Here is a 14245-nt window from a genome sequence, read left to right as displayed (position 1 = left end):
TATCCATTGGGATGCAGCATTTGTGAAAGAATCAATTATCCATTTGTTAGTCAGAGGAGCTTTACAAATTATACATTAGCAGATTGATTTCTCAGGTTCACCATTGGGGGACTGATAGTGTAAGGTGGGTTGATGATGAGTGTCGGGGGAGAAGGAGTTGCCACAAAGAACACAATTAAAAGAAGCTTCCTGAGTGGCCGTGAATTTACTCCTAATTGAAGAGCTGATATAATCCATACTAAGTGTGTTTATTTCAAGCATTTTACATTAGGTAATTGATTATCGCATGAGATACATTTGTTGGTAGGTACTTGATTTTCCTTTCCTTTAAATTTAGGATTTAGTAAAGCCTGCATTTAGATCTTTATGTGCAAGGTGCTTGCTAGCTTTTTCTCCCTCTCCCTAAACTTTTTTTTCTTCCATTAAGGTAACATTTTTTTTGTTCTATAGTGTCAGCTTGACATTATTGATTTTGAACAGTCAAACTTACTTATGTTGTCCAGAATTCCAAACATGTCTCCATCAGAAAGAAAACTGCAGCTAATGAAAATTCAGCTGAAGGCAATTCTTCCTTCTTTGCCAGAACTTCCACACTGTATGAAATTCTGAAGCTGTTCTCAGGTTAATCATGTCAGTGTATTTCCCTTCCTAACTAGCAGGATCCTCCCTATTGCCAGATTTGAATTATGTTGTTTTAGAAATACTATGTGTGTTGCTATTACTTATACAGTGCTGGAGATATCATTGTAAGCACAAAAGTTGTGTGTTTTTACTTGTTTGGCCTAAAGCTAGACATCCTGATTAGGTTAAAAAGAGATTACCCAATGTAGAGCTAGTTAAATAATTATTAGTAATTTCCTCAACACTTTATATGCAGCTGCCTGTGGTTTTATGGCATGGGGTTTAAGTCTAGATCGTCTCTTAATTGAGTAATGTTTACATGGATTATTGTCCTAGTTTCAGCTGGGATAGAGTAATTGTCTTCCTAGTAGCTGGTACGGTGCTATGTTTTGGGTTCATTATGTGAAGAATGTTGGTAACACTGATGTTTTCAGTTGTTGCTCAGTAGTGTTTAGACTAAAGTCAAGGATTTTTCAGCTTCTCATGCCCAGCCAGCGAGAAAGCTGGAGGGGCACAAGAAGTTGGCACAGGACGCAGCCAGGGCAGCTGACCCAAACTGGCCAACAGGGTATTCCATACCATGGGATGTCCCATCTAGTTTAGGAACTGGGGGGAGTGGGGGCAGGGGATTGCCGCTCGGGGTCTAGCTGGGTGTTGGTCGGCGGGTGGTGAGCAATTGCATTGGGCATTACTTGTACATTCCAATCCTTTGATTATTGCTGTTGTCATTTTATTAGTGTTATCATTATCATTATTAGTTTCTTCTGTTCTATTAAACAGTTCTTATCTCAACCCGCGGGTTTTACTTCTTTTCCTGATTTTCTTCCCCATCCCACTGGGTGGAGGGGGAGTGAATGAGCGGCTGCGTGGTGCTTAGTTGCTGGCTGGGGTTAAGCCACAACAATTATATGTTCCTAATTTTTAGATTGACACTTTGCCCTCAGATTGCTGTTGTAATTCTTAATTTTTTACTTTTTTTTTAAATATGGCGCCTGTAAATTTGGACAGGTTTTTTTCCCCACCCATTTAAAATACCTTTAAGACAGTCAACTGACCAAACCCCAGAGCATATCCTGGTTCCAACTGTATGAAACGATCACTTCTCCAGGCTGTGATGAGTTAGTGACTACCTGTGTCCTCTCTAACCTTGAGCGGTTCTTCATCTTTTGTCAACCTGTAAAGGTGGATGTTGCAGGAAGGACATTTATTCTCTATACTGTAAAAACCAAAACCTGTTTTCTTTTGCCAGGCAAATTAAACTCTTCAGTGTGTTAGCTGGAATAAGGTTTAAAAAAACCCCACAAGACAGTTGTAACTCCATGACTGAGTTGGTAACATTTAATAAAAAAATAAAAGCAGGGCGAGGGAGGTTAACCCACAAAATTATCTGTTCTTCTCTTTTCTGAAATATCAAAGTTATCCACAGGGTGTTGGCAGGGTATTAATACTTACCATTTCAAATTTAGCTGTAACTTTGCTGACTGGAACAGCAGTATATTTATAAAAATAATTGATATGAAAAGATGAATTGGAGCTGATTCTAGAAGAAACACTGGTTTCGGTAACACATGTATCAATTTTATCAGTGGTCTTTTATTTCTGATTTCCTGGATAGTTTTAGACACAAATCTTAAACAGCTTTCCAGTGGAATGTAGTTCTGGAAATGGTAGGCTTGACTGTTACTCAGCTCTGAACAAGAAGATCATGGCATTAGCTATTCTTGCTGGAACTTTGTTTTAAAATGCATTTAATATTCAGCCTTGACTGCTTTTAAGTTCATGGCCTTTCATCACTTTCTGAGCTCCATAGAAGGATCTGACTGGTAAAGTCAGTGAACAGGCTAGTAGCCAATAGTGCCAATTCAACTTGAGTGCTGAAAAAAATTACTCTGTGTTTGCTTTGTCTTGTGTACATCATCTAGAATAGCATCTCCTATTGGAACTTAGCTGGAGGTTTGTGTAAGTGAGCAGCTCTGCTTTTAGTTGAGTGTATTTGTCTTCCCTGATTGTCATCTGTGTATAGTGCAGACAAAAGGAAAAAAATAATTGGAGAAAGGAAAAGTTAAAAGCAACTGATAGAGGTGTTGGACCTGCAGAAGGCTTGTAACAAGTTGCTAGTTATACACAGCATTACAAAATACTGTATCATAAAATTTCTACTCAACAAACAGTTCTGAAGTATTGTGTGCAATTTTGCATGTAGGAAAAATGCAAATACTGTGGAATCACCTTTTCCCCCACCGACAACGTTCTGTGTGTATATAAGGAGATGTTTGGCCTTGCTAGGCACTGTTTGGTTACCTGAGTGCGATCACATATTTAATCACCAAAGCAGGCCACGTGGCTTTCAAACCACAGCATGACAGATAAATTCCATCATCCTGCTCCTTGTCTTCAACTTTTATGTGAAGACAACTTACATAGTCACCTTGCCTACTTCTTGCACTTCATTTTTTCAGCATCAAACTTTTTCCAAGCCATTTGGCAGCAAAGTGGGAACAGTGTGGACTGTAGGACTGAGCTGTTGACTCTTCTGGTATGTCCTGGTTTGTTTCTTGTTGTCACTTTATTGCAGTAAAGTGTCTCCAAGAAGGCACATCACACAGGAGTGCTGCTAGATCTGCTGTTGCTGTCATGTCAGCCCTGATGACAGGTGTAGGTGCTGGAGAGATGAGAAGAACATGGCCAATTGAACACTACCTTAGTGTATGACCCTGTGTCAAAGTGGGGCTATTCAAAATGGACTTTTTCCCTTTCCAATCACAGAGTAATTAAAGAAGAGAAGAACCTTTGTGAGAAAGTTGTGGTGATGGCAAGTTAGATGCAGCCCAGAATAAAAAACCATGCCGCTTCCATGATGAAATCAGTTGAACTTTCTGTGCTTGTCCTTTCAGAAGGCCAGAGTTGTTTCTCATTGTAGAGGGAATGGTGGAGAAGTGCTGGCATTTATTTTTTTTTTTTTTCCCCCATAGACAGAGACAAAATCTCCTCTTGCACCTTGATGAGCAAACCAGAAGTTTAGAAAGGCATTTTCAAGGTAAAGCAGGAATAAAAGAGCATGCTAACAATTTTTATGAAGCTTCTAGGAAGTGAGACTGACAACTGACACGTCTTGCTTTACTCAGCATCCTCTAGTCCTGGAATTAGCTGACTGTGTGTATAGCATCTGAGAATCAGAGCTTCCTCAAGGATGTTGACCACACCAGCAGGCTGATGGGCTTGAGCTGCACTCCTCAGCTGACACCCCTTAAATATGTTGGGAGGATCACAGCTGGGGAATGTGCACCAGCTGCCTGCACTGCCAGTGATGCTCTTGCTTCTGATTTTGAAATGCAGCAAGTCAGTGTAACTGCCCTGTGGTGAATGAAAATACTTCTGGAGCACATCAGGAAAATTAGTTTGACTTCTTCCTCGGCAGTGCACTTTTTGGCAAACAACACACTGCAGAAAGACCACTTCATGATAGGCAGTAATTGCAATATTTCCAGGTAGCATTTGTGTAGGTAACACAAAGTGAGACCGAGAGTGGTGTCTTCTGCAGGCAAGGAAGCAGGAAAGCAAAAGGGCTGGCAGCATCCTTTTCTCAACTCATCAGGCAGCTGTTGCAGTGCAGGACTCAGTTGTTCAACCTTGTTTAGAAAGAAGCTTCTAGAAAATGAAATGTGATTTGGGCATATATTCTTTTCAAGATGGAAGAGAGGAAAACCTCATTTCCCTGAGTTGGAATTTTTGTGTGTGTGAAAGATTATGGGGGAAAAGTTTTCCAAAGGCTATGAGAAGACCTCAGTTTATCTCCTGTAGATAGTCCATCTGGACAGTGTGTTTTTATATAACTTCTTATGATGTACTTTTTACATAATTCCCACTGCCATAGTGTATATAAGGACCTGTGATATTTTAGACACAGTTGTGTAACATCTAATGTGACTGCACGACTCCAGTGCTGTTGCAGCAATGCTTTCTTTTCACACAAACATACCATGGATTTCTCTTTTATCATGCTCGGAACCACAGAAGTGATCTGTTTTGTGGTTCAATCTATTCGTAATTTTATGAGAGTAAGAAAAGTTGTTCTTAAATGTGTAAGAGAGACTTCCTGGGGTGAAGATCCTTCAGTGATGCTTGAAATGATGAGGTATTTGTTACAGAGGGTGAAATCAGGATCATGGTACGTAAGAAGGTTCTTGGTACTTGAATATAATTGGATTGGGTTTTGTGTGCGAGAGGATATGCGTCGCGTTACCCAAATGATGTTATAAGTTAGTCCTCAGTACTTAAGGCAAGGATAGAAGTTTATGCTAAAGTAAACAGCAACAGATGCCATATAACCCTGTAGATTAGAACCAAAAGTGTATCTGGATAGGGAAAGGAAAATTTATTAAATTGGGGCAGTCTTCAGGCTTATCTCAGTATTTGTCAGAGTACACCTATGTCGCACTTCAATACCTTCTAATACTTGCTTCTGAGAACACTATTAGAAGCAAAAATGAAACCAAGAGAAGGGATTTGAAGGAAGAAATAATGACCAGTATAGCCATCAGACCAAACCAGAAGAATTTTCAGTTGCCTTGACGCCTGCATGGTCAGCGTGTTTTATGCTGAGTTTTGATAGCGGGAGAAGTTCTTAACAAACAGCTGTGGTGCAGAGGTGCAGAGGCTTAAGGTCCGGGAGCCTAGCGCTTCATGAGAGCTCCAGAGCCTTGAAGCACGGAACTGCAAAAAATGTCAAATTTCTGGGTTAGGCAAAAGGAAGGAAAGAAGGCTGTCTTTTGGCATCATTGTAGAAATACCTATTCTCTGGGGTTTTTTTTGATTCATGCAACTAAATATTACACAACCATTAACGCATAAATCTCAGGTAGTGCAGGGGGTGTTAAAGCATGCGATTGGTGATGTAGCTTCGAAGTCAACTTTAAAAGTCTTTTTTCTTTCTTTTCTTTTCTTTCTGTAGAGCCCAGTGAAGATAAATCAGATCAGCCTGGATGAAAGTGGAGAACACATGGGTGTTTGCTCAGAAGATGGCAAGGTACAACAAACCCATTTATGTATTAAATGAGGTAGCAGGTAGTCCTCAGTATTACACTTGAGATAATTGTGATACCTGTGGAGTTAATTCCTGCATTTAGCACCACCACTTTGACCATCCATTTTGAGAACTGAGCTCACCTTTGAATACTCAAAATTAAAGTCAGATATATTTTGCACAAATGTGCCGTACGAAAAGTAATTACAAGAATGTCAATAATGTAACTAGTATTAAGCTGATTAACAGCTGTGGCAGGAGGACATGTCACCTTAATCATTACTGCTGTGCCAGTTATACTTCAGTGACTACTCTGCTGTTCCTGCAAGACAGTAGTTTAATGCCTTTCTGCTATAAATCCACAAAATTGGATTTTGTGGGCATGATTTCTGTGGGCTGGTGGTTTTCATTTTCACACACGTTATGAATGTTTCTCTTGAATTATAGAATCTTTTGATAAGCAATCATAGTTTATCAGAAGAATAAAGTGTCTTACAACAGCCGCATTAAATAAATGTAAAATCAATATATGTACAGTTTCCTAAAAAACTGGCACCTACTTCCTTGACTGAGGACATATATCATTTGTGCAGTGTATAACTAACAATTATCAGTGCTTCTCTGGAATGTTGAGCTGTGACATTTAGTGGGTTTGGTGATTGATTTTCCACTTATAAGAATGTCTTTTTTGTTTTTAAGTCAATGGCAGTCTTTTCTAATGTTGGTTTGCAATGATAAAATTCTAATGCACAGGGTGTATTTAAGCTTCTTTCTTAATATAATGCTCATATACAAATGCAGTGCATTAAAAATCATTTAAATAATTTCTCAATATCCATCTGACTTACTGAGGAGAACATTTCTTGTAGACTTAGGGGGAGGAGGAATGTCGGTGATCCTAATGGATGCATCCCATTCAGTAGAAGTTCTATAAATTAAAAATAAAATTGGATTTTGTAGTAGGCAAAGTGGGAAAACAATCTCTTTAGACTGTATGTGCTTGCGTTTTTTCCTCAACAGGCAGGCATCCAGTTTATGTATCCAGGTCTTTTGTTTCTCAGAGATATCTTGATGTCAGTATCTTGACACAGTAATTGGGATACTAGTGCCTATCAAAGTGGGTTGTAGAATTTTACAGCCTCTGAGAAACACAGCAAGAGTGTCCTAATTGTCTAAGCAAGATAAGGGAAGGGTCAGTAATTGTGCAAGGTAATAAAAATGTTGAGCTAGCATTGTTGGTTTGGGTGTTTTGAATGGTGGGGGGAAGCAAGCACTTGCTGTAAGGGCTCCTCAGATGTGACTGTGGATTACTGACTCAGAACGTGTATGTTGCAGTGAGACTACAAGCCGTGCACATCTTTCATATATTAAATTAATATTAAAAATAGGTATTTGACTTCAGAAGCATTCAAAAATCCATAATCCCTACTGTGGTGTGGCTGTATTTGAAAAGACCCCAATACTTTAAATGGTGAATCTGCCTTCATTTAGTGAAATAGGTATTGTGGATCCATTAGGTGACATTACATGCTATGCAAGGCAGTCTAAACTATGGTCCCCAAGCTACCAGGGCTAATTCTGGTAATGTTTTTGATGCAGGGCTGAAGTATCACAAGTTCAGTATTAATCATATTTGCATTCATAGAGTCCAGGAGTGAAGTTTTTTTACGTTTTTTTTTGCCTGCTTGTGTGCTGTCTTGGAAAACCTGGATCTGACTGCCAGTTTTGCTAAAGCTCTCTCTTGTCATTACATAACAGTGATATAATTTGCACCCTTATTGCCTTGTAACTTTTTTTTATCTGAAGAAGTATAAATTATACTGGAAACCCATGTGCTTACATGTTTTAGTGTCACGTTTAATGCCTGTAATGACATTTATGTTAAGAATATCCATAAAGTATTACCTTGATCATTTTTCAAGAAATGTGGCTTGTAGGTAAGATGTTTTTGTTTTCCTGCCTTTTGATCACTGAAGGTTGGCTGCTTCTTCCACATGTGGAAGCAAAGAAACAGCTAAGTCTGGATACACTGGAGTGATGGGTTCTGGGTATTTAAAATCAGACAGGACTAGCAAAATGTAGTGGACTCTCATCATTAGATCCTTTTTCCAGCTACCCAAAACCATCATGAGCTGAGTGGGCATAGAAAGTGGAAATAGATAAATCCAATATAGGTTTGTAATATGAAAAGAATCACTTTCTCTCTGAAGAATAAAAGACAGTAAGAAGTAATAAACTGTTATATGGTGTCCCTAGAGTAAACATGATAACATGTATTTTATGCTGAGTTGTTTTTTCCTGTTTAGTTAACTGGCTCTATTTTGTTTTCATACTCTTAAAGGAATATCATATTGCCATGTTCAAAGCAGTATTAAGAAAATGTCGAAGGCACTATTGCTAATGTTAATTTTTATTAATTAGTTTTAATTTGAGAGGGGTGTTTTGTCATTTTTGAGGATTCTGCTTCCATGGAGTTTGCAGTGTTGTGTTTTAACCACGTCTATTCTTTTTCTTCCTCCTTTCTTCTCTCTTATTTTCTCTTTCCTCTGTTTCTTATTTTGTTTAGTCTGTTGCATTGGATATGGTGTGCCAACTGATGAAAACAAAAACCCAGAAAACAAAATCCTCTAGACATCAGCCCGAAGGTTTTCTAGGCTTACAGCCAGGCCCAACTCAAATACAACCCTTTGGTTGACTTACATAATCACAGTTTTGCGGTACATCTCACTGTCTCCAAATATTGATTTTCTAATCCTTTGGAGAAGTAGCTCAGCCCTGCACAGTGCATGCAGCAGTATTTTTAAAGCGTGTTGTTAGAGGCAGTATATTCGCTAATGAGTAATGGACAGAGCTGATAATGCTGCTTAGGAGATGTATCCAGGAGACGAGCTTGAAAGGGAGATGAGGTGGTTTGAGATGTTTTTAACTTCACTGAGACTGCTGAACTTTGAGCCACTCTGAGAATGGCTTAGTTCCTTGCTGATGACTTAGTTCCTCTTGTAGTTTACCTAAAGTCTGATTTTTTTACTCTTGTCTCCTTGTCTGTCTGCAGGAATTTTGGGGGTTCTTGTCCTCCGAACTGATCTCTTTAGAGCCATTAAGCCTCACATTTTGTGGCCCTTTACTGGTATTTACTGGCTTTGTTCTGCAGATCTTTGTCTAGTGGTTTTTTTGTGGTTTTTTTTTTTTTGTGGGTTTTTTTTTTTTTTGTTACTATTGTTTTTTTGGTTTTCCCCCGAAGGGATCACAATGGGAATGGGGAGAGGGAAAGAAATAAGGTTAAAAGATCTCTTAGATCTTTGAATCCAATTTGTTGAGCGTGCAGAGCAGTGTTACTGAAGGGATTACCTTTTCCAGAAAATAAGGATGAATACTAAACCTGACTAATCTCTACCTTCTAAAGTAGATTTGCTGTCAGATACAGTTTTCCACTGATCACTCCATGGGATGCTCTTTTTTTCTCCCTTCTCCCACCAGCAGCGTCCATCCCTGCTGGGGTGATTTTGTTCAAACAGCTTCTGGCAGTGGGTGGAAACCTCTTAAAATCAGAATGAAAAAGCAAACCTGTTATTATTCTTTGTGGAAATCATAATTAGTAAATCAATTACTAATTCCTGGCTCTAAGTCTTCAGCCTGATTTTGCTTCTAAGTTCTGCAGGAACTGAGTTGTCAACTATCTCATCTGAGAATTGGGGAAGGTAATGTTGCATGTTGGATGAAGAGACGTGAGCCCAAAAGAGGGTTGTACTTACGAAAAGCTTGAGAAACCCTGTTCTGTAGTCATAGCATCTAAATCTAGTAACATTTTTTAACACTTGATACCTCTGTACCTGTTCTGTAAGTAAAGGGAAGAAAACATTTTAAAAACTGTTAATGCTCTTGATAGTAGAAACATACTTTTTGTTGGTTTGGGTTGGTTTTTTTAATGTTGACCCTTCTTCAGATGGATTAGTTCTGATAGATATTCTGATGGCCTATGGTTACAACTTCAGTTCTGACTATTAAATGTACTGAGACATCAACGTAGAAGAGGAGTGAGGAATCTTCAGAGAAAGACACTTCCAGTGGTCATGGAATAAAACAAAATAGCACTGAATGCACTTAGGAAGAGGAGAGGATGCCAAGAAACATATGGGACTTGGTTTTCAGGCTGGTTTTGCTTTATTGTCACAAATTTCTTTTTTCTTATGTAAACCCTGTATTGCTCGGAGGGGAAAAAATCCTACAGTTCTTTCTCAGAAAGGAAGGGGTTTTAATTTATCTTCTTCTGAATGTTATTATGTTGCTCTTCCCTTACTTAGATCAGTATCTGTTAAACAGATTTGTTCAGCCTAAAGCAAAAGGAACTTGTAGTTTTTGCTGTGTTTGTAACAAAAAAGACAAGAAAAAGATTCAAATAAGTATTTTTGTGCTGCTGCGAATATTTAGAGATATGCCATAATAGAAGCCCAAGATGTCTCAACTCTGAATTGTTAAATACAACTTTTTTTTTCTTTAGGGAAAAAGATGTAACTGTTAGCATTCAAATTAATCTTCTAGTTGTTAGTGATTTACATTCATCTTTAATTGTCAAGTTGTTATTAGGTAAATATTTTGGGGTTTTTTTATACACTTCTTTAGGTGCAGGTGTTTGGACTGTATTCAGCGGAGGAGTTTCATGAAACGTTTGACTGTCCCATTAAAGTAAGTGCTTGTTTTAATCTTTAGTAATTGTGTTGTTGTCATCTTTAATAACAGAAAGGTCACATTGAATCTAAATGAGAGAGAGGAGTACCGCTTCCTTGTAATGTTATTCAGGTCACTAGAAAATAGTTATCTATCTCAGTATAAAAGCTTTTGATCTGGTTAGGCAGGAAGAAAGCCTATCTTGGTTTTGTAAGAAGTATTATTGAGTTTTTCAAATACAAAAGGCAAAGTGAAAGAGAAATTGTCCTGTTTCAGTTGTTACCTGTCTCAACATATTTCTTTCTTTGTAGCTCTGTGATACAAATTCTGAGGGTTCTGCTAACTGTGAGGTCAATATTTTGCAACCAGTTCATATCTGTTAAACCTACCTTGGGATAAGGTGGTGATGCTGATGTACCCTGTCTGAAGAGAAAACTTCAGCTATACTTTGCTGGAGAGATGTGTGGCTGCCTGGCTGTTGAAAAGATCTTGCTTTTTTTAACAAGAGATGTTTCTTACAGGATGAAAGGTGGTGTGGGCAAATGATTGCATTTTGCTGCTGAGGGTCTTCCAAATTGCAGCTGCTCTTGTGCGGGGAGGAATGAGGTCATGAAGTTTTCACACACATCAGATGCAGCTTGCTTGGTTCCTGGGGCCTTACCACTCCTAGAGCTGAATCTCACACACTTGACTCATAACAAGTAAGGCAGAGAGGCTCTTTAAGGTGCATTGATGCTACACAAGATTGTCCTGCGACAGACCTGAGGGGTGTGTGCCCTCTAGGCAGGCCCCAAACGAGACTTAATCGGGGTAACCCTTGCTTGTGGCAGTCCTGTACTGCACAGTCCTAATTCTGCTGCCTACTGTGCAAAAAAGTAGTTGTTTGGTGTATAACATGGCCCTTGGTGTCAGGCATGTGACTTATCATGTGCCATATAATATAGAGAATTTTCTTCTTTTCTAGGGAAAGCATACAGAGATGTCTGAAACAACTAGGCTCTACTTCAGAGAAAGAACTCAGCAGTAATAGTTGATACTTGGCAAAGGGTTATCTAGTTTAAAAAGTGATGTGGTGCTCCCTGTAAACTTGTATTTAAGCCATAATCCTTTTTTTTTTTTTCTTCCTTCTCCCTGCACCCCCCCAGATTGTTGCTGTTCATCCTCATTTTGTAAGATCCCACTTCAAGCAATTTGTAACAGGAGGGAAAAAGGTAAGCAGTCCTAGTGTAATGAACTTAGGCTATCTTTAAACGGCTTTTAAAAATAGCTCCGAAGGCCGTGTATGTAATTTTTAACACCTAGAGCGAAGAATTCTTCTGTTTCCTTCTCTTTATGCATTATATTCCAAAACATTTTTTCTTAATTAAGACTAATTCCAGGGTGAAGGGGAGAAGTGCACTTCTTACGTTAAAAACATGTTACAACAAGTTGAACTTCAGAGTAGAAATATTTCTGTCTACATAGTCTGAAAAAAAAAGTCAATTACATTTCTCTATTCATTTTAATTTGTTGAAGTGGGAGCAGAAGTTAGACCTTAATACTGATCTTTGATAATGCATGTTGGTTTTCGTGTTTGGGATTTTTCTTTTGCTTTACCTGTGAGTGACTTTTGTTTGTTTGGGGGAGGGGGGGGGTGTTGTTTAAGTAAGCAAACCCAAGTATCTTCATCAGTTCTTGTTCCTGGTGTGGGGGTTTTTGCCTGTTTATTTTTAAAGTAATTCAGGGGAGCTCTTGCTAGAGTAGGGCTCCCACTTTTTGAAGTACTTATATCTGTGTAGTTGAAGTCTTCTACTTGGGGCAGTTGTTATTTTAAATGTGCATTAGGTGTCTTATTGGTGTAGGGTGCAATTCTGACTTGCAGATTACAGCTGTGTCCAGTTCCTACAAGTATCTTGTATCACATCGCATATTTTCAGTCAAAATATGAAAGGTTTGATTAGGAACAGTTTCTTGAATTCATGGAATTTTCCTGTTGCCTTCTCTTATGAATTAAGGATGAACAATCCTTGCTTACAGATGCATCAAACTGAATGCCATGCTCTCCTTTACCAGCGTCTAAGAAATATAGACTTCTAGTGCTGAATACAACTTAATCTTCATTAGCAGTTCAATATGTTTCAAAGTATAGCTGTGTTTTATTTTGCTTTTAAGTGGCACGTATGCTTGACAGCTTTTGCTGGCTAGTCAGAGTTGGTGGTGCCCTTAAAATAATGCACAGTCAGTGTACGTCTTTGTCAGCCACCAGTTTGTGAAGCTTTTTACTGCTGATAAAAGGAGTATGGAAAGAGGGAAGCAAGGAATTAATAGAACAGGGCTCCGTCAGGTGGTAAAAGAGCTTGCATTCACCTGATGCCGAACAGAAAAAAACATCAGGGAGTTAACACATTCTCTTTGGTTATCTTTGATTACTTGACAGGTTGTTTTATATTCTGTCCTCTGGGGAATGGTATACTCATTCTTAATGCATTCATTTTTTGCTGAGGAACTTTCCTCTTCAGGAAAACTTTAATTGACATCTTAACATAAGGTATTTCGCACGGAAATAAATGTTCCTCGACACCTGATTTTATTGATACATAAAACCAACAAATAAAACCTCTTAGCCTCGTGGTAGAAACCCTTCCCCTTTTCTCCTTTCCTCCAAAAGGAGCATACATGCTTGTATAAAGGCAACAACAAAATGCTCTGTGAAAATTCAGAAAGTTAAATTCCACCTACTTATTTATTGAATTTTTTTTTCTTTTTCTGGAAAGAAAAAGGCCTTGAAAAACATCCCTGCTTTTTATTTACACCTCTCCTTAAGTGTAAAGCCAAAGAGCTGTATGGGGGCAGCAGGCAATGGGGAGTTGGTCCACAAGAGCGAGGAGAAGCAGGCTGAAGCATACTACCACAGGCTGCAGACCTCGCATCTCTCCCTGTGTCTGGAGGTTGTGTAGTTGGGTGAGCTCCTTCGGGGAGGGGAACAGGACCTCCTGTAGCTCCTGAGGTCTCTGCGCTTTTAGCCTTTGCATGGACACAGTGACTTCACAGCTGATAGCTGGCAGTGGTGGGAGGCATGCTGTCTGTCTTCCCCACCCACACCAAGGCAGGGATAGCAGTAATGATAGAGGTAAGGCTATCCTCATTTCGGATCAAGCTTAAGAGAAAAGCTTTGCTTAAAGCCCTCGTGCTATGCTCCTTGCCTGAGCTGCATTCAAAAACATAGTGTGAAGTGTGTGAACTCTTCATCCAAAGGGTTGCAGGGTCTGTCTTTTTTTCTGTTATTCTGGGAGATGGTGACATAATGTATATTAGCATTTTAAATGTTGGGGGGGGGGGGCGTTAAATTGTTTGCTAAGATAATTTGAGCAGATAAAAGGACGCAGAAAGAAATTTCGTCACTTCCTCAAACCCCTCTAGTTGCTTTATGAACATTGTTTTCTTGGAACATGATTTCCTTCTTGATCTACTACTTGAATTTCATGCTGGTTTTGGTTTATGGTGAAACAAAATAAAGAAGCCAAACCACAGATGCATGCAGGAAGCAAGAACTTGCTCCCTTGACCTTAACACTCTGTTTTGTCTCATCTCAAAAAAACACTTTCAGATCTGCTTAAATTTATTGATTTTATAGCCAAGCATCTGCCTCAGTAGGATCCTTAATGAATTGGGGGGGGGGGCTATAACTGTAAATTACCACTTCCTTAATTTTTTGAGAAATATGCAGTTCTTCATAACAATATAAAAATGTATAAAAAATTACACTTTTCAGTTCAAAGACCCACTGCATTCTGCAAATGTTCAAGGTGAGCAACAATCTCTTAAATTGTAGAAAGGTAGGGGAAAAAAGCTAAGTGATGTGCTTCAGGAATGTGCAGGACAGGTCCTCGGTTCCCAGTACAGGTGGATGTTTGGAACTTGGGTGAATTTGTGTGTGATGCTGAGATTTGCCACAGT

At 38.9% G+C, this 14245-nt stretch overlaps 1 protein-coding gene across 2 annotated transcripts in view; it reads left to right on the top strand.

The window, feature by feature from the left end:
• VPS41 (VPS41 subunit of HOPS complex) overlaps positions 1 to 14245 on the top strand; it is a 109462-nt gene that overhangs the window by 37641 nt on the left and 57576 nt on the right. For both annotated transcript variants that reach the window (XM_075054181.1, XM_075054169.1), the window contains exons 5-7: positions 5573 to 5647; positions 10265 to 10327; positions 11455 to 11520. In XM_075054181.1, coding sequence (XP_074910282.1) covers positions 5573 to 5647; positions 10265 to 10327; positions 11455 to 11520 — 204 coding nt within the window. The remainder of the gene's footprint in view (positions 1 to 5572; positions 5648 to 10264; positions 10328 to 11454; positions 11521 to 14245) is intronic.

Source organism: Buteo buteo, chromosome 2 (genome assembly GCF_964188355.1).
Source record: "Buteo buteo chromosome 2, bButBut1.hap1.1, whole genome shotgun sequence".
In the NCBI taxonomy this organism is placed as follows: domain Eukaryota; kingdom Metazoa; phylum Chordata; class Aves; order Accipitriformes; family Accipitridae; genus Buteo; species Buteo buteo.
The sequence above is the reverse complement of the archived record's forward strand: the minus strand, read 5'-3'. Positions and strand labels throughout refer to the sequence as shown.